General features: G+C 36.0%; 1 protein-coding gene across 7 annotated transcripts; it reads right to left on the reverse strand.

The window, feature by feature from the left end:
- Positions 1-1,299: 1,299 nt before the first annotated feature.
- Positions 1,300-27,740, reverse strand: ranbp3a (RAN binding protein 3a). Of its 7 annotated transcripts, none has more exons than XR_008638572.2 (19): positions 27,552-27,607; positions 26,819-26,906; positions 25,300-25,317; positions 25,142-25,178; positions 24,423-24,491; positions 22,026-22,097; positions 21,865-21,930; positions 21,602-21,694; positions 21,436-21,512; positions 18,751-18,858; positions 18,567-18,646; positions 18,391-18,466; positions 18,170-18,278; positions 17,971-18,095; positions 17,776-17,896; positions 14,357-14,499; positions 14,086-14,266; positions 13,862-13,974; positions 1,300-1,431 (listed from the first exon to the last, which is right to left on the reverse strand). XR_008638572.2 is itself a non-coding variant. In XM_055183638.2 (18 exons), exons 2-18 carry the CDS (start codon positions 26,891-26,893, stop codon positions 13,925-13,927), a joined length of 1,500 nt encoding a protein of 499 aa, XP_055039613.2. In that variant the 5' UTR covers positions 26,894-26,906; positions 27,642-27,740; the 3' UTR covers positions 9,835-13,924. The 7 variants fall into 7 exon arrangements, 5 of the variants coding, with proteins under 5 accessions (XP_055039613.2, XP_055039614.2, XP_055039612.2 ...); XR_008638571.2 differs by lacking the exon at positions 1,300-1,431 and adding an exon at positions 9,835-13,643; XM_055183638.2 differs by lacking the exons at positions 1,300-1,431; positions 27,552-27,607 and adding an exon at positions 27,642-27,740 and having other exon boundaries at positions 9,835-13,974.
- Positions 27,741-27,893: the final 153 nt, after the last annotated feature.

Consider the following 27,893-nt stretch of genomic DNA (forward strand, 5'->3'; position numbering starts at 1 on the left):
TTTTATTGAATTATTTGTGTTGATGGATCCTACCTTAGATCCTCACGTGCAGAATGTTTTTATTATTGTGTTTTTTCAATGGTGATATTTGGCATCTCTATCTAAGTTAGGATCCATCAGTGATTAAACTAAATTTTCTAGCATGTGTTACCACTAACCCTCTGTTTGTTACGATGAACCCCACCTAAGGGATAAGTTGTAACGTTTGCACTCCTGTCACTTTCAGTGTAATTGTACGATAACGGTAGGTCCCACAAACAAACTTTAAGGGCTGTATAATACACCCGGCGCAATGCGCGACGCAAGTGTATTTCGCTAGTTTCAACTCGGCACAATGATCATTTTCATGTTTAGTGCCACGTTATTTAAATAGCAAATGCATTTGCGCCCAATTGTGCGCCCATACGCACAACCAATGCAACGTCATAGAATGTCTCTGAACAGGTTCACGCCCACTTTTGGGGGAAATCAGACTAGACCTTCCATTGACTTCCATTCAAAACAGCGAAACAAAGCAACCTTCGTACACAGCCGGCAGGCGCAAACAACCCACGAAATCACTCAGATCAAACATGTTGAGTAATTATCTGTCCACCCTGCCTGCCATAGAGCGCGAAAGATAAATTAACATATTTAATTTGGTCATAATAAAAACATGTCCCTTTCATTCTCCCAGCGTCAAATTTGTGGAAATTTGTAAAACAATGTATTTTCTGTGTTTTGATGGCTGAATGTCCATCACAGTACAAAGAGAAACACTCAAGATTAAGAAGTCTTTCCACCTAATACCACCTGGCGAGTGCTGTTCTCGGCACCCGCTACCAACAAGCAGCAATTCACAGTTTGTGGTACAGCTAAAGTCTTTAAGACAGATAATAAACCTTTAATTATAAATATCACATAAAAATATCCTTATTTATTAAGACAAAATAGAAAACTTGCCAAACAAAATGACAGAGTTTGAAATCTTACAACCCAATGACCCAGGATTACATACCAACCTATGGTAAAATGTAAAGCATCTCTATAAAATTTCTAGTTCGAAAAAGAGTTTGAACTTTGATCCAGTTGACTCATTCCAGTTGACTAAATCTGTCAAAATACTGCCACATGAATGAGTTAGTTTATTTCTCGATTTGTCTTGAGCATTAGCAGTTATGCCAAAGCTGTCAACAGCAACCGATGCACTTCACAGAGCACGAAACCAGACGTTCAGCTTTGATGAAAGAGAAGGTTGAACTGCATTATATTCATGAGATGAAAGAATATCTGAGATCTTTCTTGTTTAGAAATTTCATTTACCGGCTGTAGATTGTAGCCTCTTGTATATTTTATGTTTCCAAGGTTTCTAATGGTCAATACAAACTTTTCATTTCCAGCTTCCTCTTGTTCTGACTGGTGGATGATGGATGCAAGTTGTGAAACACGCATCTGTGGAGGACAACATATTTCTCATAATCTCCCACAGAGATCCAGCAGTCCTTAAGAAATGTCCAATCCTGACACATCTACTTTAGTAGCAACAGTTGTGCTTATACCAGGCTGGTCTCACTGTTAATACACAGTAATAATACATAACTTTCAAAACACAAAATGTACTTTTTATGCTTAAATAGATTCTGAAGTGTATAGTGTAGATGTATTTGCAACATGTAATTGTAGCATTATTTTTTTACAGAGCGTTTGATATTACCAACATGATCTCACATCATAATATGTGCATAAATGTCTTTTTCGTGACACTTGCACAAATCTCTATAAACAGTTTTTCGTGTCCGTGGCACAACTTTTTTTCGTGTCATTTTATGTATTGTTTTCTCTTTTTCCCCCTATTTTTAAATCACTGTCGCTTGGGGTTAGGGGTTAGATTTGGGGATTGGGTTAGGATGTACTTTTACCGTACTTTCCGGACTATAAACCGCACCAGAGTATAATCCGCATCATTCCAAAATGCGTCATTAAGACAAAATAACATATATACAGTCGTGGCCAAAAATATTAGCACCCTTGGTAAATATAATCAAATAAGGCTGTAAAAAATCATCTGCATTGTTAATCTTTTTGATTTTTGATTTAAAAAATTCACAAAAATGTATCCTTTCATTGGATAATAGGAATTTAAAATGGAGGGGAAATATCATTATGAAATTAATGTTTTTCTCAAATACTCGTTGGACACAATTATTAGCACCCCTAGAAATTCTTATTGGTAAAATATCTCTGAAGTATATTCCCATTCATTTTCACAATTTTCAGAACTCCAGCATGATTGTAAACACAAAATCATTCAGCTCTGGCTTCTGTTTCACAAAAATATAAAGAGGAGGGGAAACAAAGCCTAAATTCCCTTAATCATCCATCACAATGAGAAAAACCAAAAAATATATTTCTGATGTGCAGCAAAAGATAATGGATCTTCAAAAATTGGTGAAGTGGCTTTAAGAAAAGAGCTAGAGCAGTGAAAATGACCATTTCCATTATCAGGGCAATAATAAAAAATTTCCAACCATCAGAAAATGGTACAAAACTGCCTGAAAGAGGACGTGTGCCTATATGGTCCTAATGTGCGGTGAGAAGGAGAGTTTGAGTAGCTAAAGACTCTCTTAGGGTCACAGCTGGAGAATTGCAGAAAATTGTTGAGTCTCTGGTTCAGAAAACCTTTTAAAAAATTGTCAAACAGAACCTACATCAACACATGTTGTTTGGGAGGGTTACAAGAAAAATTCTCCTAGCTCATTCAAAAACAAACTAAAGCATATTCAGTTATCAGTCATGACTGGAACTTTAAATGGGAATGCCTTCTATGGTCAGATGAAACTAAAAAATGAGCTTTTAGCAGCAAACACTCAAGATGGGTTTGGTAAACACAGAGAAAAAAAGTACCCCATGTGTACAATGAAATATACTGCTGTGTTTTTTATGTTCTGGACATCTTGTTAAAATACATGGCATCATGGATTCTATCAAATACCAACAGATAAAAAATCTGTAAGTGACTGACTCTGTTAGAATTCTTATAATGGGCCATGTTTGGATCCTCTAACTGTACAATAACCAAAACACAAACCTCAAAAACAACACAAAAATGGGTCACTGAGCTCAAAACCAAGCTTCTGCTAAAGCCACTCTTCTGACCTGAACCCAACAGAAAATGAGAGGAGTGAACTGAAGAGGAGAAGCACCAACATGTAGCTGGGAATCTAAAAGGTCTGGAGTGATTCTGGATGTAGGAATGGTCTCTGATCTCTTGTTAGGTGTTTTCTTACCTCATCAGGCATTATAGGAGAAACTTTAGACCTGTTAAACTGGCAAATGGAGGTTTTAAAAAGTATTGAATAAAAGGGTGCTAATAATTTTGGACAATGTGTATTAGAGAAAAACATTTATTTCATAATCATATTTCCCCCCCTTTTAAATTCTTATTATCCAATAAAAGAATACATTTTTGTGAATTTTTTTAATGAAAAATCAAAAGGATTAACAATGCAGATGAATTTTCACAGCCTTATTTGATCATATTTACCAAGGGTGCTAATATTTTTGGCCACAACTGTAAGTCGCAGTGGACTATACGTGGCGTTTATTTAGAAAATTATTTCACAAAAACCAAGCTGAAGAACAGACATTTAATCTGGAAAGATAAGTTATTCAACTAAACAATAGCAGACAGAACAGCAGGCTGAATAGATGTTTGTACGTTAAAAGTAATATTATTAGTTATTTAAACGATAAACCATAACATACAAAACTTACCTGGAAGGTTGAAAAAGCTAAATTAACCGAACAAGCCAACTAGCATGAAGTTTGCATTCTTGTCATTCCACATTACTGAACCCATTGAATTACATAAATACAGAAGCAGCATATGGCGGACTCTCGCGGCTGTAGACGGTATGTTGTCTCTTGCCACATAAATGTCAAAATTAATTCATACTGACTTACAAGGCGCACCTGACTATAAGACGCAGCACCAACCAAGTTATTTAAAAAAAAACGCAGCTTATAGACCGAAAAATACGGTATGTATTGGTTTCTACATATTTTTCTTCCGCTTTTAAAACTTTTCTCGGCTGGAGTTACGGGGTTTGGGTTAGGATGTCTAAAAATGTAACAAAAAGTGACTCTAAGCCCAACCCCAAGCGACCATGGTAAGAAAATAGGAAAAAACTATGAGAAAACAATATAAAAAAAGACATGAAAAAGTAAGTCATGCAACGGACACGAAAAACTATTTTTAGAAATTTGTCCAAGTAACACGAAAAAGACATTCGTGCTTAAGGCATGAAAAAAAAGAATTTTGTGCCATGGACATGAATAAATTAATACATTTTTTGTGACTATAACACGACTTTCTGTGAGATCAATCTGGATATCACTGCCGTAAAGCTTCTTGGGGTGCAATATTTGAATTCAAATTCATAACGAATTCGAGATTTGACTTACGATCACTGATGAGAACTGGGATCAAGATCGCTGGATAAAGGGTTGAATTTGGATCTGTTCCTCACAATTGTCACAATGAGTTTTAAAGATGTGGATTACAGCGAAATTAATAAAATGAACATCTTTTGTGAATTATGTTGTGTTTTGACGCAATTATTGTTGCATAGGAGAAAACGTGTTTTGTGTGTAATGGCAAACAAACTAAATATTACAAAATGGTTAAATGATTACAGAAATGTTAATTTTAAGGCATTTAAGGTTTTAAAGTTTAGTCTATTATTTAATTCTCTTAAAGTCATGAACATTTTTTTAGGTAAATGCGTAAACGGACGTAAATACATAAATCAGAATATACAATGATTGAGACACCAATGCGCGCAAAATGAATATTTATGAATATAAATCCGTACAAATTTGTACGTCTGTAAAGCTGTTAATAAGCTGGTAATAATTAACATATTAGTCCTGTCAACAACTTAATATTATAAGTTTCAGTGTATATTCAAACGTAAGAAAATATATTTAACTTTACGTTAAAATACACACGCAATCACGTTGCACGTACAGTATTGTGCAAAATTTTACACCACCAACTTTGCTGTTTTAGCAAAGTTTTAATGATCATCCATGTTTATTTTTTATTCTCTTTTAAGAATACAAATAGAAAAAAACATGAAATATGTACACACATGTAAAAGTCGGGATGTTGAGGAGGGACAATTTTGGCATCTCTAATTCACCTAAACTGCATGTCTTTGGACTGTAAGAGGACACCAGAATCATGAGAATATTTACAGTGAATATATTTTTTATTTCATCTGGTAATTTTGGCCCTGGTGCACTGGGAAAAACTTTTACTTAAAGAGGACATTTATTAAGATGTCAAATAAATTCCCAGAGTGAGTATGTGAAGTTTTAGCTCAAAATATCATATAGATCATTTATAATAACATGTTAAAGTTGCCACTTTGTAGGTGTGAGCAAAAATGTGCCCTTTAAAATGCAAATGAGCTGATCTCTGCACTAAATGACAGTGCCGTGGTTGGATAGTGCAGATTAAGGGGTGGTGTTATCCCCTTCTGACATCACAAGGGGACCCAGATTTCATTGAGCTTTTTTCACATGCTTGCAGAGAATGGTTTACCAAAACTAAGTTACTGAGTTGATCTTTTTTCACAGTTTTTAGGTTGATAGAAGCACTGGGGACCCAATTAATAGTTATTGTTATTAGATTTTCATGATATGTCCCCTTTAAACTTAAATGATACAAAAGTCAGATGCTTTATAAAGGCAACGAGTCTTTACAAAGCCTGGGAGAGCCACTTAAGCCTTGGTCTGTTAAAACCTTTCTATTTTTATCTACAGGTAAAATAGATTCACTTCTTTTCTTATGTGGCTCTGGCTGTGTCCCGCGAGAGCACTAAAGCTATTTGTACTTTAATCTGTACTATAAATTAAACAATTTAGGCTTTATTTCCAAACATTTCAAACACGAGTGTGATGTAACATACGGATTGACTCTTGGCTCTGTGCGCGTTCTGTTGTTCATCTAGAGAAATGCACTCATCTCACTATATAAGCAAATAATGATGTGCTTCCAGGAACAGGTCAGAGACTCAGAGTCATTTGGATAGTAAAGCACATTGACCTGTGTTACGTTATACAGGTATCTCTCATCACACAAATATCATCTATCATTGCCAGGTCACTCTGTTTGGCTTGACTCTAATTTTATCATTACGAGGCTCAAATTCTCATTAAGCATCTGAGTGGAGAGACTAAACATCCCTGATTCATTATTTCCTGTAATAGAGCAGTTTTAAAGTACTTGAAATTAAGGGTTTCTTAACTTGAAGTGATGAGTTTGGTAAGACTTTCAAGCAGAGCGGTCTCATTATAAGCTCAAGTGATTTAGTCTTCCTGTGAATCTTATGACCTTCATTTGCTTAAACAGCAAAGCAGCTGTCCTGTCCTGTTAAATGCTTTTATCAGACTCAAACACTCACGTTCAGTTTTTAGGAAATACATGATTATCCAAGTACACAAACTAGCCAAACCCTATATACAGTAAATAAATAGAAAAATAATTGTCTTTCACCAGATCGGTTTAAGTGGAAAGAGTTGTGACACCGTCACACAAGATACATATTGTGCACTGTAAAAAAATGACTTGCAGCTGTTTGCCAGTACTGTAAATTTAAATTATGTTATTTAATGGCAACATTTTGTTCAAAGTTAAATGAACATTAAACATTAACAAGTCTTTGTCTTTACAGAATAAAACTAAAATAATAGCATCAAGCAAAGCATTCTGGGAAACAAAACCTGGAGCAAAAAACAGAAAAAAGGTGGTTCCCAGAATGCTTTGCATGAGGCTGTTATTGTATATTTTTATTCTGTAAAGATAAAGACTTTGAACAAACTCTTGCTAGTAAATAACATACATTTAAATTTACTGTAAGTAACTGGGAATTACTGTTACTGTAATTTCCAAGCAATTTTTCACAGTGTGTTTGTGACATTAGTTTGTCATTTCTTAAAACTAAAAAGTTAATGTTTTAAACATGAATAAATACTTCAAATCTGTGTAATAAGTGGGATAATGTACAGGCAGCTCTGAAAGAAAACGTATGTGAACCCTTTGGGCTTACTTGGATTTCTTCTTAAATTGGTCATAAAATGTGTTCTGATCTTCATCTAAGTCACAACAATAGAGAAACACAGTCTGTATAAACTAATACCGCACAAACATTATAAGTTTTCATGTTTTTATTGAACACAACATGTAAACATTCATAGTGCAGGGTGGAAATAGTATGTGAAACCCTAGGCTAATGACTTCTCCAAGAGCTAATTGGAGCCAGGAGTCAGCCAACCTGGGGTCCAATCAATGTGATGAGATTGGATGTGTTGATTAAAGCTGCCCTGTCCAATAAAAAACACATACCAGTTTTGAGTTTGCTGTTCTGAAGAAGCATTGTCTGATGTGAACCATGTCTCGCACAAAAGAGCTCTCAGAAGACCTACGATCAAGAATTGTTGACTTACATAAAGCAGGAAAGGGCTACAAAAGTATATCTAAAAGCCTTGATGTCCATGTGTCTACGGTAAGACAGATTGTCTACAAATGGAGAAAGTTCAGCACAGTTGTTACACTCCCTAGGCGTGGTCGTCCTGTAACGATGACTGCAAGAGCACAGCGCAGAATGCTCAATGAGGTGAAGAAGAATCCTAGAGTGTCAGCTAAAGACTTACAGAAATCTCTGGCACATGCTAACATTTGTGTTGACAAATCTACAATAAGGAAAACATTAAACAAGAATGGACTTCATGGGAGAACACCACGGAGGAAGCCACTGCTGTCCAAAAAAAACATTGCAGCACGTTTGAAGTTTGCAAAAGAGCACCTGGATGTTCCACAGCACTACTGGCAAAACATTCTGTAAACAGATGAAACCAAAATTGAGATGTTTGGAAAGAACACACAACGCTATGTGTGGAGAACAAAAGGCACAGCACACCAACATCAAAAACTCATCCCAACTGTGAAATATGGTGGAGGGGGCATCATGGTTTGGGGCTGCTTTGCTGCCTCAGGCCCTGGATGGATTACTGTCATCGATGGAAAAATAAATTTCCAAAGTTTATCAAGACATTTTGCTGGAAAACTTAAGACCATCTGTCCGCCAACTGAAGCTTAACAGAGGATGGACGATGCAACAGGACAACGACCCAAAGCATAGAAGTAAATCAACAACAGAATGGCTTCAACAGAAGAAAATACACCTTCTGGAGTGGCCCAGTCAGAGTCCTGACCTCAACCCGATTGAGATGCTGTGGCATGACCTCAAGAGAGCAATTCGCACCAGACATCCCAAGAACATTGCTGAACTGAAACACTTTTGTAAAGAGGAATGGTCCAAAATTTCTCCTGAAACAGTTGTGCAGGTCTGATCTGCAACTATAGGAAACATTTGGTTGAGGTTATTGCTGCCAAAGGAGGGTCAACCAGTTATTAAACCCAAAGTTTCCCATACTTTTTCCACCCTGCACTATGAATGTTTACATGTTGTGTTCAATAAAAACATGAAAACATATCATGCTTGTGCGGTATTAGTTTAAGCAGACTGTGTTTCTCTATTGTTGTGACTTAGATGAAGATCAGAACACATTTTATGACCAATTTATGAAGAAATCCAAGCAAGCCCAAAGGGTTCACAAACTTTTTCTTTCAACTGTATATTCAAAGAGTAATCTAATAATGTGGACTAAGTTTAAATGTTAGAAAAAGAAATACATTTTAAGACATCTTGACATACCAAAAGTGGACGTTATTTTATGCATATTACACATTTGAATGTTGTTGTTCATGGTCAGGGACTATTTTTTTCTAACGGAAGGAATGCTTTTATTGATTTAACTTCATGAAAGTTGAACTAATTTTTTTTTTACTTTAGTATTGTGTGGTAATCGTTTTATAAACGCAATAAGGTCTCGAGTAACGTTACTTATTCACGATACAGCACAGCCTCTCGTACCTTGCTTACATATGAATTTGTGAATTTGCCAACTCGTAAAATATGTACAAATTCTTGTTAGATAGTGTTGGCATTTTATCATAAAAATACAAGTTTACTTTGTGAATTTGTGTCTGTTTACTATAACTGTAAGAAATATCTAACAGTCTTTTTAGAAGGCAATTTAACATTTTACTTTTTTTCTGAAAAAGGTGACTTCTGTTTCATATTTTTCAGCATATTGATGTTTATCATGTCATAGCTGTTAACACTAGACACTTTCTCCTAAAAAGTTTGGGAGGAAATTATTCCTCAAGGTTCATCTAAACTCTTGCATTTATCACGCCTCAAAAACAGTACCAGAACTCACAGCCCACCAAAGCCGAAATCTCACACCCTCTCTGTTCAAATAAACACAACTGAAGCCTTCCAGATTGAGAGACGAGTTGGAAAAAACACGGAAAATTACATAAAGAGCCACAACGGAAAAGTGTAAAGATGTTTATTACGAGTTTGGTTTCCTAAAGACGAAGGGAGACGGTGATCATGGATCACTGCTAGATCATTGTAAACATTCATTTTACACAGTAACGTTATCTCAGTGTAGATTTTCATACGCTTTAGCTGTGATTTGAACTAAGGTAATCTACGTGTTGTTTATTTTGCTTGTTAACAGAAATAAACGACTCTAAAAGGACTTTGTTGTTATTGATTCTTTGCTTAAGTTTACTGGAAGTTACGTTTGCTCCACGAAAACCGTTTGTTTATGTTGTTACTGCTGAAACCGTCTATAAGCAGCAACAAAACAGCTGTGCAAGGGGTTGAACAGTTTGGATCATAAATACGAACTGTGAGGATATAATAAAAGACAAGATTATTTGCATTTTTCAGGTTTGGGTTTATAACGGTTGTTGGAAAGCATAAATATCCATTACCAATCAAACAGAAATCAACATTTTACAATGAAAACACAATTCAAAAAGTCACAATTACTCAACAGATGCTTTAGTCCAAAAGCAGCCGAATGTAAATCCCATCTCAACACTTTCAACAAGCCCAGTACAGTAAGCACTGGATCAGAAATAGCACCGTGTTCACAGTTTCCATACACAAACAAGCCCAAAACAAACAAAAATCAGGAGTGTCTCCTACAGCTGTAACACACTGAATGTAAACATTTACAGACATTTACAGCACTCTGCAAACATCCGTTTTGTAAACGTTTAGCCCTGCTAGTTTACAGCATGCTTCATATTGATGGGAAACGTCTCGTTCAGAAACCCTTTATGGAAATGTGCATTCATTCTGTGATACAGAACGTGACATTAAGAGGACAACATGTACCACACCAATAGGAAAACACAAAACTATAAATAAATGATATAGATACATACACAACAATCTCAGAAAAAAAAAACTAACTTACAACACTTCTTGGTTAGGCTGTAATAGCAACAACATATCTACATATTTCTCCTTTATTATTTTGTTATTTTAATTAAAATATATGTTTTCACATTAAAAGCATTTTTATCATAAAACTACTAAAGTTAACCTGTAATTTAAACACATCATTGGAGGATTCATTTGAAGTTTTTTGCAGTGTTTTTCACATGGTCGAATGGCCTTTAACTTTATAAAGGTTACATCAATGGCAGGATGGAGCAATAGTTTAACAGCTTTATATACATTTCAAAATGTGTTCAACCAAACAATGATGTGTAACATTATGTCACGGTCCATTTTCACATCAGTATAATCTACTAGAGATAGATAGCTGGCAGTGTATTATGGATATCCAGTAGCAGCAGAGTGACAGAAAGCCCTTTAACTACACAAGTTTGTGTGTAATATGTTTGGCAGAGGCGGACACTACTTGAGTATTTTAAGTAAAAATTTCCAAGCATCTGTGCTTTATTAGAGTGTTTGTCTTGGGAAAAAATTTACTTTACTTTACTAAAAAATGTTCACTACATTCTAAAGCATATATCATACTGTGCATTCCTTTTATATTGCATATTAAAATTGATTTAATACCTAATTACATAAAAATGTGTACTTTTACTTTACTACTTAAGTAAAAATAAAAACAATACTAGATGTTTAATGTACTTAAATATTAAATATAAACCAAAAATTTGAAATTATGAAATGTAGTGGAGTAAAAATTATGATAATATGCTTTGGAATGTATGTTTTCCAAAGAAAAACACTGATAAAATACGAATACTTAAAAATTTACTTTTATGTAGAAAGTAAAAATACTTAAAGGGGCCATGGCATGAAAAGTGTTATAATTGGGTCCCCAGTGCTTCTATCAACCTAGAAAATGTGAAAAAGATCAACCCAGTAACTTAGTTTTGGTAAACCATTCTCTGCAAGCACATGAAAAAATAGGTTGTTGAAATGTGGCTCCCCTTGTGATGTCATAAGGAGTTCTTATTATAATAATACCACCCCTTAATCTGCACTATCCAACCACAGCACTGCCATTTAGTGCAGAGAAAAGCACAATTGAGTTTTAATTGCAACAAACTATCATCATTGTGATCAGTGTTTGAATTTTATCAGCCTATTTGCATTTTAAAGGACACACCCAAAACAGCACATTTTTGCACACACCTACAAAGTGGGAATTTTAACATGTTATAATAAATGATCTGTATGGTATTTTGAGCTAAAACTTCACATATGTGCTCTGGGGACACCAAAGATTTATTTGACATCTTAATAAAGTCTTGTGCCATGGCCCCTTTAAGTAGTGTCCGCCTCTGATGTTTGGCAGTATCGTGCTGTTCAACTGCCTTCAATAACTGAAGATGAACTGATGTAGAAACAGTAAACCTAATAAAGATTGGTACAGGTCATATCTATCCACAATCTATTTTTATACCATTAACAGTTCTGCATTGTACGATTATTAATTAATAAACAAACTTCCAGTAAAATTCTCAGAAATGAAAAACAAATACATTATTATTTTAATTGTAAAGAGAATTATTTTCACGTCTTACTGTATTTTTTAACTTTTAACTTTAATTTTTGAGGTTAAATATAACTTGGACCTTCCTGATAGTTACCCTCAGACATTTACTTTAAAGCTGCACGCTGTCAAAATACAATTCAGTTCCTGTATACACATTGCTCAACCTTGTGAAAACAAAAAATAGCAAAAACTTGCCATTCCAATCTATTCAATGAGAAACATATTAAAGGGTTAAATCACAGAAAAATTAAAATTCTGTCATCATTTACTCATCCCCAAGTTGTTCAAAACCTGGATAAATGTATTTGTTCTGCTGAATACAAAGGAAGATATTTTGAATAATGTTTGTAACCAAATAGATCTGGGGCACCATTGGCTTCAATGTTAAAAAAAATTTACAATTAATTTTAACTTTCTTGACTAGTGAGGAGTCACTATAAATTAGAATTAGCTTAAAGGTGCAATGTGTAATTTTTAGAAGGATCTCTTGACAGAAATGCAAAATAATATAAAAAAACTATATTATAAAGACCTTTCATAATGAACCGTTATATGTTTATTACCTTAGAATGAGACGTTTTATCTACATCCTGAGGGTCCCCTTACATGGAAGTCGCCATTTTGCCCGCCATGTTTTTACAGAAGCTCTTAATGGACAAACTTTTCTACTTAGTTGTCTCTGGCGATGACATGTTTGATCGGTGGCGGCTACCGTAGCTTCTCTATGTGTTTCTAAAGCAAGAGGTGAGCAGTGGACTGAGCCTTTGGTTGCAATTTGCAACCTCGCCACTAGATGCCGCTAAAATTTACACAATGCACCTTTAAGTTATTTGATTTTATTATTTACTCCTCACTGTAATTTGTCATTTTAAATTCAAATTTTAAAAATGTAAGTGCAAAAAGGAATTTTTACACTTTACTGTAGGAAAAAATAATACTATGGAAGTGAATGGTGCCCCAGATCTGTTATTAACCTTTATTTAAATATCTTAATTTGTGTAAAGCAGAACAAAGAAATGTATACAGGTTTGAGACAACCCGAGAGTGAGTAAATGATGACAGAATTCAACCCTTTCGGCGAACCATCCCCTTAATGTTTTGCTCTAGTAAGGTAAGTTTCACAGTAAACCAATATTCAGGGTGAAAAACACTGCACACACTAAACAATCTGTAGCTCTAGTAACAGACAATTATCATTAATAAGACATTTCACTATAAAAGTTTATATCCTAAACTTATATACAATACTACATTAACTCTTAATATACATGACATGTTCATAAAAATATACTGTGTATGAAATAGTACTATTGCATTTACCATGAAGTGTAGAATAAATTACAGTAGTATTTATACAACAGTTTCACGTGTGGTGAGGTTCACTTTTCAAATAACTAGCGGTTACGCTAAATAACAGGAAGTACCGCCACCCCATAATGATGTTTAAGTGCGGCAGATGTTAAATAAAGAGAGGAAATGTGAAGAAAACGAATAAGGTCTTATCTTAATCAGAGCTTCTGATTGTGAAGTATTTATAAAACTCAAGATAAGTGCAGAAACATCTGTTTTGCTGTTTCACAGCGCTGTATGGAGTAATATACATCTCATGATTTAACTGAGGTCATTCTGAGAAGATCACAAGCATTGCAGGAGGAGGTAAGAGATGATTTTACAGATGCAGGAGGAACAGAGCAGAACTGTGATGAAACACGAGATGTAAAAATAAACATGTACTGCATGAATCCGAAACGCACAAACTAAGAAGTTCACATTTAAAATTATAATGTGGCCGTTGAATGAAACAATAAGAGTCTCTCCTTCTCATCAATATGATGATGCAGAGAGCGTTTTATGTGTGTAGTCCTTTTTTGCTGTTAAAAATGAAATAAAAGAGCAGGAGTTTAGAGAGATTCACCTGCATAGTATTTTCTAGAGGGCCTTCCAGTGAGGCATTGTGGGATTGAGATAAGCAGCAGAATCAACACTTTGTGTCCCCTGTGGATGGACACACACCTGCTTCTGGATTACCTGATAAAAATAAACCAAATTTTAAAAAGATAAGCAGTGGTCTTATTTTTATTTTTATTCAGCAGTAGCTGACACACCACACATGCAATATATCAAGGTATAAAAGATCACCTGATGCGGGTGTAGCTGTGGCGGGGGGCGTTCGGGATGCATCATCGTCACTGAAGCGGGCGACTTCACCACCCTCAGGGACAGCCGGCTGCCCCTCCGACTCCTGCCCGCCGGTGCTCCGCAGTGCCAGGGTGCGATGATGTAACGCTGCAAACAGCTGCGCAGCATCCTTAGAGCTAGACTGAGAGATGACAGCCACCGTAAGTTCAAACTTAATCCAAACAGCAGTCCTCTTACGACTCATATCTGTGGTGGTGGACTGTAATCTTACAGCGATGAGGAAGACTTTAACACCCTGCTCCTCTGTGTCCATGGCCGTAATTCTGAGACTCTTCTCACTGGCTTTATCCACCTGCATCTGAGGCCAGATCTTTGTGTTGAGAATCACTCGAAGACTTCCTTGAGTCCTCATGACTGCAACCCACAAACAAACACAGGTTTAACAAAAACATACAGGTACAAAAAAAAACACGCCGTCTCTGAAAGACTCAGATCTGAATGACATAAGTTAACGTGTAGGTTTTAAATGTGCTCCTATATACTTCGGTGCTAGAGCATTGTGTTAAACTTATTGGGTTTGAACTCAAGCAAAACACATGCTAATAAACTTGTACATTGTAATGCTTTGAATAAAAGCATCTGCCAAATGCATTGCATACATGACAATATGTGTCTCATAATTTAATAATGAGATTAGGAGCATCAAAGTTTGATTTCAATCTTCAGTCAGTATTAAATATATAAATGTTATATTTACACAGAATGTTCTGTACGTCTGTAGGATGATTTTATGTAGAAAAAAGCACACAAAAAATGATAGCTGGGTTTTTACAGGCAGAATCACATACTGTATGTGCCTGCTTGACTAATTAATAGAAGTGTTGGCGCCCCCTTGTGTTAGTCCAAACATCTGCATGCATTTTTTTCAATAGATTATGCAAGTTTCTGTTTTATAATGTTTAATTTCTCAAGATAAGTGTTAATTTCATGTGAACATTTTTATTTTATAAGATATAATGGACAATTTATACCATCCAGCCTAACCTAAAAGATTGCACGATTGCAATGGATTGTGGGCATCAAAATATCAGGCCTGGAATCAGACAATACAGTATCTATTTTTATATCTGTTTGTTTCAGTATCTATTCGAAATGCTAGGAAACCAACACGTGGAGGCGTAAAGCAGGGGCTTTCAAACTGTGGTCCGAGGACCCCAAGGAGGGCCCCAGAAAATGTTGGCGAAAAAAGACAAAAAGTCAAATTTATTTATTATGTTTATCTCTCATTTCTTACTACAGTATAGGGATGCACGATATATCGGCCGACATATCGTTATCGGCCGACAACTGCTTATTTTTAATATTATCGGTTATCGGATAAATGATGGATATTTTGGTTTGTTGAACCACTTCACTTGCTCATTGCTGGCCATGTGGAGTTTTGATTGGTGCTTTCTGTGACATAGCACGAAGATGACACGTGTTGCGGGCTTAAGAAGAGTATGCTAGTCTAGCGCAAAGACAAGATGTCCGCAGTCTGGGAGTTTTTAATTGTGAAATTAATAGGAATATTTATCGGCCTATATATATAATGAAAATGAAGCATTACTCTAATTGTAGCTAATTATATTGGTTATATAAATAAAAATATGTAAATTGATAGGCTATATAGTTTAATTAGTGGGTCCCTCACAAAAGGTTTATCATATTTGGAGGTCCTTGGCATCATAAAGTTTGAAAACCCCTAGTTTAAAGCGATAGCTCACCCAAAAATTTTAATTCTGTCATCTTTACTCACCCTTATACAAAAGACGATATTTGGATAAATGATGGTAAGCACACAGTTGATAGTAGCCATTGACTTCAATAATATTTGTTTATCCTACTATGGAAGTCAATAATTACAATCAATTGTGTGCTTACCATCATTTTTTAAAATATCTTCATTTCTGTTTATCAGAAAGTTGAGAACAACATGAGGGTAAGAAAATGATGACAGAATTTTTGGGTGAACTATCCCTTTAAGTTAAAATGGATCACGCCCACATTTTGGGACTTTAGCTTATTCACCATATCCCCCAGAGTTAGATAAGTCCATACCCTTTTCATCTCTGTGCGTCCTGTAACTTTGTCGGACGCACCCACCGTTAGCCTAGCTTAGCACAAAGACTAGAAGTAAATGGCTCCAGCTAGCATACTGCTCCCAAAAAGTCACAAAATAACACCAACATTTTCCTATTTATATGTTTTGTATAGTCACAGCGTGTACAAATAACAAGGTCATATGAGATATAGCCATCTTTTAACAGTATACATACTGGGAACTATATTTTCAGAAGGCGAAGCACTGCTACTTGGTCGATGTGATTAGTGCATCACTTGCGCGAACTCTCTGCTCCTCACTAGAGGTCTTCACGGGTCCACTTAGATCCGAAAACCAGAGGTCCGACCCGAGACCCGATCGGGTTCGGGTCTAAAAGTTTCACATGTACCTCGGACACGGGTCGGGTACAATAATAGCGGCATCGGGTCTCGGGTAATTTAAAATAAATGTGTTTTTGCTGAACGGACCCGAGAAGACCCGAACTCTCTCGCGTGTGTGCGTCAATGTCCTTTTCAAATCTCTCATCTGTTTGCCCAGAGCGCTTGAGACATTGCGTGGCTGGCGGTAGGTAATTTTTGTTGAGACAGACATGTCAGTCAATTTTAAATTTATATTTTAGCGGTTACCTTGGTGTCGTCATCAGATAACAAAGTAAAACAAATGGAGTAGCTTGCCAAATTGGTTGCAAGACCACCGGAGTTTCTATCTGTCTGACTTCTGCGTGTGGGTCTACATTTTTTTTTTAAATTGCCACTAGTTCAGGTCAGATCCGGGTCTAATTTTTTTGGGTTTGTCTCAGATCGGGTCTTTCTTTAAAAAAAAAATTATTTATGCACGTCGGGTTCGGGTATAAAGTGATTCCGGTCATTTCAGGTCGGGTACATTTCTTTGGACCCGAGACGACCTCTACTCCTCACCACGGGACTTCTCAGGTGCTACGAGCAAACCACTTCACCCACGTAGCAGTGCTTCGCCTTCTGAAAATAAATAACAATATATAAATAGGAAAATGTTGGCGTTATTTTGTCACTCATCGGGAGCAGCACGCCAGCTGGAGCCATCCACCTCCAGTCCCTGCGCCAAGCCAGGCCAGCGGTGGGTGCGTCAGAGCTACGGCACGCACGGAGATGAAAAGGGTATGTCTGGGGGATAGAGTAAATAAGCCAAAGTCCAAATAAGTCAGCGTGTTCCTTTAAGGTCAACCCTTAAGAGCATTTACAGCACTAAAACTAAGAACAAAGCATAAGTTTTTACTTTCATTTTGACTTGTCATCAATATTCAGTCTTCTGAATCTCAGCATATGTCATCCAAACCCTTTCTTACAGGAAAAGTCAATGTCTACATGTTTTTTTTTTTTACTTAAAAAATGTGTAATTACTGCATTCTGCAACCACACAGCAGCATCATATATTGTGAAGGCACGGGTAGTGTTGAAGTCAAGTGCGAGTCAAAACCAGAGGTCAAATGTCGTGTCCCAAACAAAACTTTATCTCGACTGGGTAATGACTCGGATTTGACACTCGATCTCTGATCTTGGTCATGACTCGACTACAACACTAGTAGGCACTAGGCTGTGTTGTGTTACCCAGTCTGGACTGTAGCATGCCGTCATCAGCGGATGACATGTCATTGAGTCGGAGCACTCCACATCCTCTCTCCACCCATGACTGCGAGACCACCTCAAACACAAACAGCTTACACTGCATCTGAAAACACACAGGCATCATCTTCTCATGTGCTTTGACCAAACGAAATGTTTTGATCTGAGAGCTGCTCTAACCTGTAGCACGTTACTCTCCGACTCCTCTCCCGTTTTGACCTCCACCCGCTCCAATAAACACTTTTGGGTTTTGTGGGCTTCGTGACGTGCTGCAGACTCCTCCAGAGAATCTTTCGTGCTGTCACCTACATACATCACATTATACAAATCAATCACAAACCATTCAAACTTGACTGTTTCATAACTTACAAACACATACCCTTCTCCAAGTTTTGATCGTGTGAGGTGAGAATCTGTCCGAATAGGCTGACGTCCGACTGCTGGTCTCTGCTGCCTCCTGCTGGTTCTGCGCTGAACTGCGGCAGTGTCTGGAATTAATAAATGTGGGTGGGATTGAGGCATTTGATTTCTTGTAAATTGGAAATCAGGGCCAAATTTTTACAAACAAGTCAACGATTAGAGAGGAATTTATTGCTTTACCAGGACTCGATCTGACATGTTCTGGCCAAAAACAAACTTTGCGCTTTTGGCATCGGCGTCATCGGCTTTCTGTGTGCTACGAGAAACAATATTCATGCCAAGAACTGTTACAAGTTTCTGCCTGAGGAGACCTTGAAAACCTTTTTTAAACAGGAAAAACATTTAAACTGCACTACCTGGAAGTGATGTACTGCAAGAAGTAATTTGTTTCCTTTTTGGCCGAAGGACAATTATCCTTAGATGAACGTCTATCCACCTACCCACAAACAACACAAATATATCTTGGAAAAAAAAGACAAAATGACTGTAAAAGAACTATTTAGTTTGAAATAGTTACAAATAACAACAATTCAGTCAAACCTTTACTCGTTCCTTCATATTTTGTCCAAACACAAATGTGGTTTCGACAGGAGCGTCATGTCCTTCAGATTTGCTGCTTGTCTTTTCATCAAAGCTTTTGCTGTTCTTCTTTTCCAGTGTAAAAAACAAAAGACAATTAAGTTGATTGTTTGTTATCTGTTTACTTTCATGGGTACTAAAATCATTGGGGAAGCCAAACATAACAAAGACGTGCAGAACTAGATGTCTTTTTGGAAGCTGAAGACTTGGAAAACAGAAAACGGACTTTGGACGGCAGCCCATGCTGCGTTCAAACTTGCTGACACCGACATTATGTGGAATACAAAAAATGCTGAGTTTAAACATTATGTTAATAAGCAGCTTGTTTGTTTTATAATTATTAAAAATATTTGAGTTACACTATATTTTAAGAGGTCACTGTTACAGTATTATAACACATTTAAGTACAGAGTGCTTAGTATAGGGTTAGGATAAGGTTTGGTTTAGGGTGACTTGCATGTACCTATACCTAATTTACCAGACTGATCTCACGTAAAGTCGTATTATAGTCACGCAAAATTTGATTAATTTATTCATTTCTGGGCATAAAATTCAGCTTTTTTTGTGCCTTGAGCACTAATGTCTTTTTCTATAAATAGTGTTTTTTGTCATATTTTGTAATGTTTTCTCATAGTTTTTTCCCATTTTCTTAACATTGTCGCTTGGGGTTAGAATTTTTAAATTCAATTCAATTTTTCTTATATATCGCTTTTCACAATTGTTAATTGTTTTAAAGCATCTTTACATTAATAGATGTAGGAAAAGCATTGAAAAAGCAAGCGTAGTAATAATGTAACATATTCCAGTGAAGTATTAAGTTAAGCCAATGGTGGCGGACTCTCCAGGGGATGAAAAAACCACCTAGGCGAAAAACCCTAGGGGGCTAGTCCAGGGGGAAAACTCCTAGGAGGAGAAAAAACCGTTAGAGAGATCCATATATATATATATATATATATATAAATACTATCGAGGTATGTGAACAGGTAAGCGGATTAAACTGGTTCCGCCGGTGGTCATTGGTCAGACATTGGCTGGGCATCACGTTGAAGGACAGTCAGTAGATCAGTGGTGTTATGACCTTCACAGCAGCAGAATCACTTTATATTACATTTTTAGACATCTTAACCCAAACCCTAACTCTTACCCCAACTCCAGGTGAGAATAGTTTTAAAAGCGGAAAAAAAACATCTAGAAACCGGGTGTGCCTCATATGTCTTGAAAAGTGAAGCCTCTTGCTCTTTGATCGCCCCCTGGTGACTGGCTGCAGTACAAGTCATAAACCTCGCCCTCTCCATTCAAACGAATGGGACTCTGCTCTAAATAAAAAAAAATTACACTTCCAATAAAAATTTCCGAAAGATGGTTTTGGTCCTTTAAGGTAGTTGTTATCACACTGATATATGTTAAATTGTTCATTTTTGTGATAAGTTTCATTTTACCTAGTAATTTAATGGTATAGAAACAGGGAGTGTCGTTATGATTGGCGTGGTTGAATTAGGCGCGCGAGTGTTTGGGTGGAAGTTTGATACCCTGGCTCCACGGACGATTCCTTCTGACGTTTTTACTTAACATGGCGGCGACCATGGTTGGACATTTTTGCCTTCAATTCATTACAATGGAGGGAGACGACGTCGCGTCGTCCATCTTTTTTACAGTCTATGGTAGAAACCAATACATAAAAGTACATCCTAACCCAAACCCCAAATCTAACCCCAACCCCAAGCGACAATGATTAACAAATAGGGAGGAAAATGAAAAAACAACACATAAAATGACACGAAAAAGAAAGTCGCGCCACAGACTCGAGAAACTATTTATAAAAATTTGTGCAAGTGTCACGAAAAAAATACATTTTGCTCAAGGCACGAAAAAAAGCTGAATTTCGTGCCACGGACACAAATAAATTAATAAAATTTTGCGTGACTATAACAACTTTCTGTGAGATCATGTTGAATTTACTGTTATTACTATAATATTTACATGTAACAAAGACACTGTAAAATAAAGTGTCACCGACATTTGTATTAGGACACTTGGATGTTAGAGGTTAGCAGATCGTATTACACGGCACAATGCTTGATTCTGATTGGCCAGTTATGTTACGGGTATGTTTCTCCGACATGGTAACCCGGATGCTGCAAATCATTTTGACAAGTACATTTTATTATTATTTAAAAATGTATATAAATATGCTGTTTAATAACATATTCAGCAATACATTTACAAATGATTAAACCAAATAGTGTGTTCATGACATTCTTGTCGTCTTATCTTAAAACCGAAATTAAATGTGTTTTCCCCTGGGAAAAATTTGCATTCCTTAAAAATGAGCAAATAATAAAATTTAAAATCTATATATACGGTAATATTCCTTACCTTACTTATGAGGTAAATAGCCGTGTAATAAGCAGGATAATGTACAAGGATCATGTTGTTATTGTGAAATAAGCCCCTTTAGACCCTCCGCATAGTGTCGGGTCCTGATCACACTGTCAGGGCTAACAACCTGCTGCCTATATACATTATCCCTTACATAATGAATGTGATACAGGTCACTCTGGGACACCTTTGTGACTCCTTTTTTATTACAAATGGGTCACATTTATGTGACTTAACTAGTGTTATGAGTAATAAGTGGTGGCTTACAGATGACGGTTGGTTATCCTGTGCAGCAGTACACGAGTCTGCATCTGAGGGCTCATTCAATCCATTTGAGCTTGTATCTGTGATGAGGTGAAAATCTTTAATAAATGATCTAAATTAATTCCTTAAAATAGATTCAGTTTTTTCCAGGCATGTGTCATGTACTTACCGCTCTGAGGCGGGGTTCTGGTTGGAGGAGGCTGCAGGACAGGTGGTCGCAGGATACTGCGTTGCGCTTCTTTGGGTTTAGGACTGGGGACTCCTGGAAGAAATGAATCAACCTTATGGTCACTCTTAACATACCAGGCCTGACAGTGATGTTTTCCTCAGACTGTCAGGCCCCTTGGAGGATCTCAGATTCAGAGTTCACCGTGGCTATCTACTGAATCATGACAAACAACAACTTCATTAAAAACAGATGTTAGGACTTACCAGCACTCGGCGCCTGCCCGTGGATCAGCGTTGGGGGCTTTAAGCGAAACCCCACTGTCTTCTCCTCTGATTAAAGGAGGCAAAGTCAAGACAACAACATTACTTATGTAATATGTCACATTTATCATAGCACAGTTTTGTAGCACACTTGAAGGTCTCACCAGGTTCTGAGTCAGAGTTTGACGTTGGTGACTGACTGATATTGGACGGCATGATAGTATTATTCTTAGACACTGCAAAGAGGGAAAATAAAGTCTGTCAAATACACAATTAACTAAAGAGCGTCCTTTATCTAATGTATCGATTTATCCACTTTATTGTAGATAAGTAGATATTGTGTAAATTTGTACAGTTCTCAGGAATAGTCAATTCTGATTGGTCTGATTTGTGTCTGTCCATATTGAACGCAAAAAAGGGATGTGGCACGACACAAATCAATCACGACATACCAGTCTATGTTTGGTGATTAAAGTGACACTCCACTTTTTTGAAAATATGCTAATTTTCCTGCACCCCTAAAGTTAAACATTTGATTTTTATCGTTTTGGAATCCATTCAGCTGATCTCTGGGTCTGGCGCTAGCACTTTTAGCATAGCTTAGCACAATCCATTGAATCTAATTAGTCCATTAGAATTGTGCTAAAAAATAACCAAAGAGTTTCAATATTTTTCCTATTTAAAACTTGACTCTTCTGTAGTTACATCTTGTACTAAGACTGACAGGAAATTAAAAGTTGCGATTTTCAGGTATGGCTAGGAACTATACTCTCATTCTGGTGTAATAATCAAGAAAGTATAGTTCCTAACCATATCTGTCTAGAAAATCGCAACTTTTAATTTTCCGTTGATCTTAGTACACGATGTAACTAAAGAAGAGTCAGGTTTTAAATAGGAAAAAATATCTAAACTCTTTGGTTATTTTTTAGCGTGATGCTAATGGTCTAATCAGATTCAATGGATTGTGCTAAGCTATGCTAAAAGTGCTAGCGCCAGACCCGGAGATCAGCTGAATGGATTCTAATACGATAAGAATCAAATGTTAACTCTAGGGGAGCTGGAAAATGAGCATATTTTAAAAAAAAAGTGGAATGTCCCTTTATATTATATTCATAATGCGCAGAACTTTCATTGAATGAGATCTCTGTGTAGGAGGAGCTATCAGACGTGACATCCCAGAAATAGTAACCGTTGGCGACAGGAAGTGCAATGACTCAACAAAGTTGAGAAAAGTTTCACTTTTTAACAGCTATCAGGAGTAACTACCAATGCGAACAAAGCAGTGGAGTTCTCATCATCCGTCTCTTGTCAGTTACAACATCTATACCCAACAACCTCATTGAAAGAGATGGACGACACACAGCAAGAGAGTCTCTGTTGGTCTGAACGGGGCGTAACATCAAAAAAATTTTATTGCATGTTGCTGCATTGTGTGTAAAGTGTAAATGTTTGTCACATTGAAGTGTGACAAACATGCAAAAAATAAAATAAAAAATAAGGAAGGGGGCCCACACTTTTTCACACCGATATATCGCTACATCCCCTTTCTTTCATGGTGTTATTAACTTCCCCGCCAGCATCTTTCAAAAAGTTGCCAGCCAGCAAATATATAAATAAGCAATATTTTAAATGAAAGATAGACCCTCTGCTTTTAAACAACAAAAAAAAACATTTCATCCGTCTTTATTTGTTCTCTTTTATCACTTTTTGAACAAAAATAGATAATTGCATTTTTGTAAAGGACTTTTGTTAGAGATCAGATTCAAATCGAAGATCAAAACAAACAAACTTTTTACAGCTTTTGTATCCGTAAATGTTGGTGTGTTTTATAAGGTGGGTAAGAGCACCTAGTGCATAATAGCGGAAATATGGATTGCCTTTTGACATGGAAGCGTTTTCTAGTAGCCTCTTATGGAACGGCTGAAATTCCACAAGGGAGCGTATTTGTTCCTCAGACGTTGCACAATAAACGTGACATCCGAATATATTCATTATAAATCGTGAATGAAAAGTGAGATTCGAGCGAATGTCCGTTAGTGAACTAATTGTATGCACTATTTATATCGTAACTTGGTCAGAAACGTCAAGATTGTGAGATGAACAAATCATTTTGGATTAAAAGGCTTGGATATTCCATTTCCTTGGACTTTTGGGGATTTATGAACAATTTGTTTTGGACAATTTCACCGAAGCGGATAAAGGGAAGATTTTGAAGGTAAGTAAATATCCTAAATCGGCGCCGCCCGGTTCAGGTAACTAACAACTAGATTACAGTTTTATGACTGCTAAAAATCATATTATGCTTTGTGTGCGCGCTTAATGGAATCCCGAAAGTCTAAGCTTTACAACGATGTGCCGCATGACCGTATATTTTGAAGATTTAGTGCTTCAAAGTTACAATGACGTAATGCAGCCTCACGTGCAAGGGACGGGGTGTGCCGTGAACGGCACAGTGTTCCTTATCAGGTTAATTTACAACATTACTGGTCAATGGCGGGACATATTGTCAAATCATTTACATTAAATCCACTGAGTATAGATAAGAATAATGTCAGGATTACCAGAATGTGTAAAAGGTGAAATTCTTCCTCTTTTGGCAGCATGGCAGTAAATGCCATCACCATCAGAGTCTAAAGGCAAATAGAAATATAGACTGTATTAGAAAGATATTACAAGAGACTAAGAAATGAAAAGCGAATAATGTAATACTTCAGTACCACCTTACATAAAGCTTAATAAGTTAACATTAGTAAATGCATTAGCTAACAATGAGCAATATGTTTTTACAGCATTTATTAATCTTTACTGTCAGTTACTACAGATACAATTGTTCAACTGTCATGTTTATTCATTGTGCATCAGCTAATGTTAGTTAATAGATACAAATGTTGATATTAAAAATGCTGAAATTAACATTAACTAAGATTAAAGATCCTATCTGTAACTTCTGCCTCTCTGTCGGCATTGCTGTATAAAACATTACATTAAAAAAGTTAATTATTGAATTATGTTCTACATGGGTTGAAGTTAAACTCATATTATAAATCATAAGCTTACAGTTATGAAATGGTGTATGGTAAGCAGACATTGATTTTTTTAATATACTTGCCTAAAAATTGATTTTTTGTTATTTTTAGTTTTATTAAATGTTGCAGCTTTTATAAAACATTTGCTTATTGTCAGTTTAAGTACCAAATGTGATTAACTAATGTTACCAAATTTAACCTTATTATAAAGTGTTATCACTTTACATCAATCAGTATACTGGAAAAAGTCTCACCCTCTCCATCCTCTGAGCTGGACCTCTCTGCTGACCTCTGCAGACAGATTCAGAATCAGTGTTATAAAATCAGTACTGAAGAGGTATGTACAATATTACACTTAATTCAATATACAGGACTGGAATCACACGAGTAAGTACAGAAATGTTGGTCTTACTTTTTGTGCTTTATCTTTCTGGAAGACAAACACAGAAGAAGCTACAACCGGTTTCTCTGCAAATTAACAGATGCTTAGTGATCATAAAGAACATGATATCATTTCATACATCATTTCCAAACAAGAACCATTTAAAACTTCCTTTTGCATTTACATTTATGCATTTGGCACATGCTTTTATGCATTACAATGTTGTGTGTTGCCCGGGTTTGAACCTGTGACCTTTTGCACTGCAAACGCAATATTCAACCACTGAGCTATAAAGGGGCACACGTCTGCATCATTTTAAGGACAACAAGAACAATCCTTTATCAAAACACAAGCTACCATCAACAATGTTATGGACCTCATTAATATACAAAAAGACTGTTATTTGTCAAATCAGTGTTAATTATCCTACATATATGCAAATAAAAACAAGAACCTATTATTCATCTATGCCTAGGTAAATACCCGGGTGATTCTCACGAAACCATTGAAACACCACGGCATTAATGATTTTAGCTTTAAAATGTGTAATATAGTAACATTAAAAAGCATCAGAATTAACACAATACTGTGTTCTAACCTTGCACAATGTGTGATTTCAACATAAGAATTTATAATTGTAAATTTTATCTCATTTTCTGCTGAAATTCTCATTACCGCAATGTGTCCGGCTGTGTTTGAACATGCGTTATGTTGTAATTTAATCAAATTAACACAAAAATATTAAGAAAAAAATAAATGGATGTTTTGCTAGACTACTTTAGATGACAGAAAAAATATTTACTGAATATTCATGTGTAATAATAATGAAGAAAAAGTAGGAAAATGATGTGTCCATGCCTGATGTTCTCATCCTCCGCAACACTTTTTGAGAACAGTTTAAGCACACATACAGAATTTTAATAAAGTTTGATTTTGAGTGACCAAGCACATGGACCAGTTACTTCAAAATGGCTACCAGGTAAGATCTTTTTTTACAGTTAATTTGAAATATTGTCTCGTCAGAATGCTTACACGACATTTTGATTATCATTACCGCAACAGATGCTTATTAAATGTTAATTTAATTAATAGAAGCATAATACTTTGATTTTAAATGCATGTGCAGAATCTCCAAATTATGTTCTTTCAGGTTTGTCATGTCATTTTGAAAATATGTCAGTGTTGATGTTTTCTGACTGTTGCGGTAATGAGATTTTTTAGGACTAATTTTTTAAATTATGTTACAAAAAGTGTTAAATGATAAGTAAAAGTTTTTAAATTAATGTTCCCATTTACTCCAGACTTCGTTTTTCAATGTCTGGTGGGAAAAAAAGTAAATTTAAGCAATTTTTACATTTTCATGCTTGACATTTTTAAAACCAAGTTTTCGTGAGAATCACTGAAATACAATTTTACATTACACTATACCTTTAAACATGCAAATGTGCTATTACGTAATGGAAATATTTACTTAAAATATCAGGGGCGCTAATGGGGTTTGTATGACAGAAGAGTTTGAAAACATTTTGTTTACATAAACACAACTCACCGTTCTCATCTGCCATCCTGAGTCTGTATCCCTCCTTAAGATGATATCAAGTTGTTCTGAGTACAGTATCACCATCAGAGACACAACACTTCACACAAAAAAAAAATATTTATTTAATGCAATGTCTTAAATCCTTAAGCTATTTATAAACAATGCACATACTGTATGAGCAACTGACATGCTATACTTCATCAAAAACTATTTCAAACAGCATAGTTTTAATCCTTGTACAATTATTAAAGTATTATTTTATTTTTATTCACCTGATATTAAATTAATAGCGCACAAGACATTTTTGTCACAACTCAACTAGTTAAATGCAAGAACCTAGTGACCAAAACTATTAATGTTAATACATTTATAATATATATTATTTTAAATGTATTCGTCAAATAATGTTAAACAGCAGATTAACTAATGATGTTTTAATACATGTTATGAACATGAGGTGTGCTTTTAATAATTTACAACCAACTGTACACATCACAAAAGACAGACACATATTCATCATGGTCCCATATCTAAAACCTGCTAGTACATTGAAAGTCAGTACTGTATATACAAACCAGTAAAATCCAGCAGCACACATAACTTACTAGTAAAATGCAATCAAACAGACGCATGTAAACAAATATAAGCACATCTGTATGTAAACATTGTTCATAGCTCTTAATAATAGCGCTGCGTTTATATGTTGACAAATACGGGGCGATTAAAACCAACACGCACTTACTCAATTTCAAACACTTTAATACTTCCCAATGTCATGAATTACAGAGATTAAATGCGAACTGAGTTAACACACTGGTGTTTTGACACTTACCCTCAGCTGTCAACCCTGCCGCCATCTTACTTCCGCTCTTTCCCACAATCCTCTGCGCTGACATCCACAGCGACACCACGCGACCGACGCGAAATTTCGTTTCGTTTTTTAAAAGACTGGTAATAGCTCTTTTAAAACTCGGTATAAACGCTATTACAGAAAATCCAGTCCAAAGAGAACAAATAAATTACAACAATAGTGAAATAAATTATACTAATGTTGAAACAGCAGAAGTGAAACAATAGTTTCAAT

Source organism: Misgurnus anguillicaudatus, chromosome 14 (assembly GCF_027580225.2).
Source record: "Misgurnus anguillicaudatus chromosome 14, ASM2758022v2, whole genome shotgun sequence".
Lineage (NCBI taxonomy): Eukaryota > Metazoa > Chordata > Actinopteri > Cypriniformes > Cobitidae > Misgurnus > Misgurnus anguillicaudatus.

Excerpts from the sequence above, each read along its gene's own strand:
- ranbp3a (XM_055183636.2), bottom strand. The coding sequence starts at position 27,586 with ATGACATTGGGAAGTATTAAAGTGTTTGAAATTGA. Across the intron at positions 18,859-21,435 it reads AGGATAACCAACCGTCATCT|AAGAACAGCAAAAGCTTTGA; the intron begins GTAAGCCACCAC and ends ACACTGGAAAAG. Across the intron at positions 13,975-14,085 it reads CACAGCTACACCCGCATCAG|GTAATCCAGAAGCAGGTGTG; the intron begins GTGATCTTTTAT and ends TATTTTTATCAG.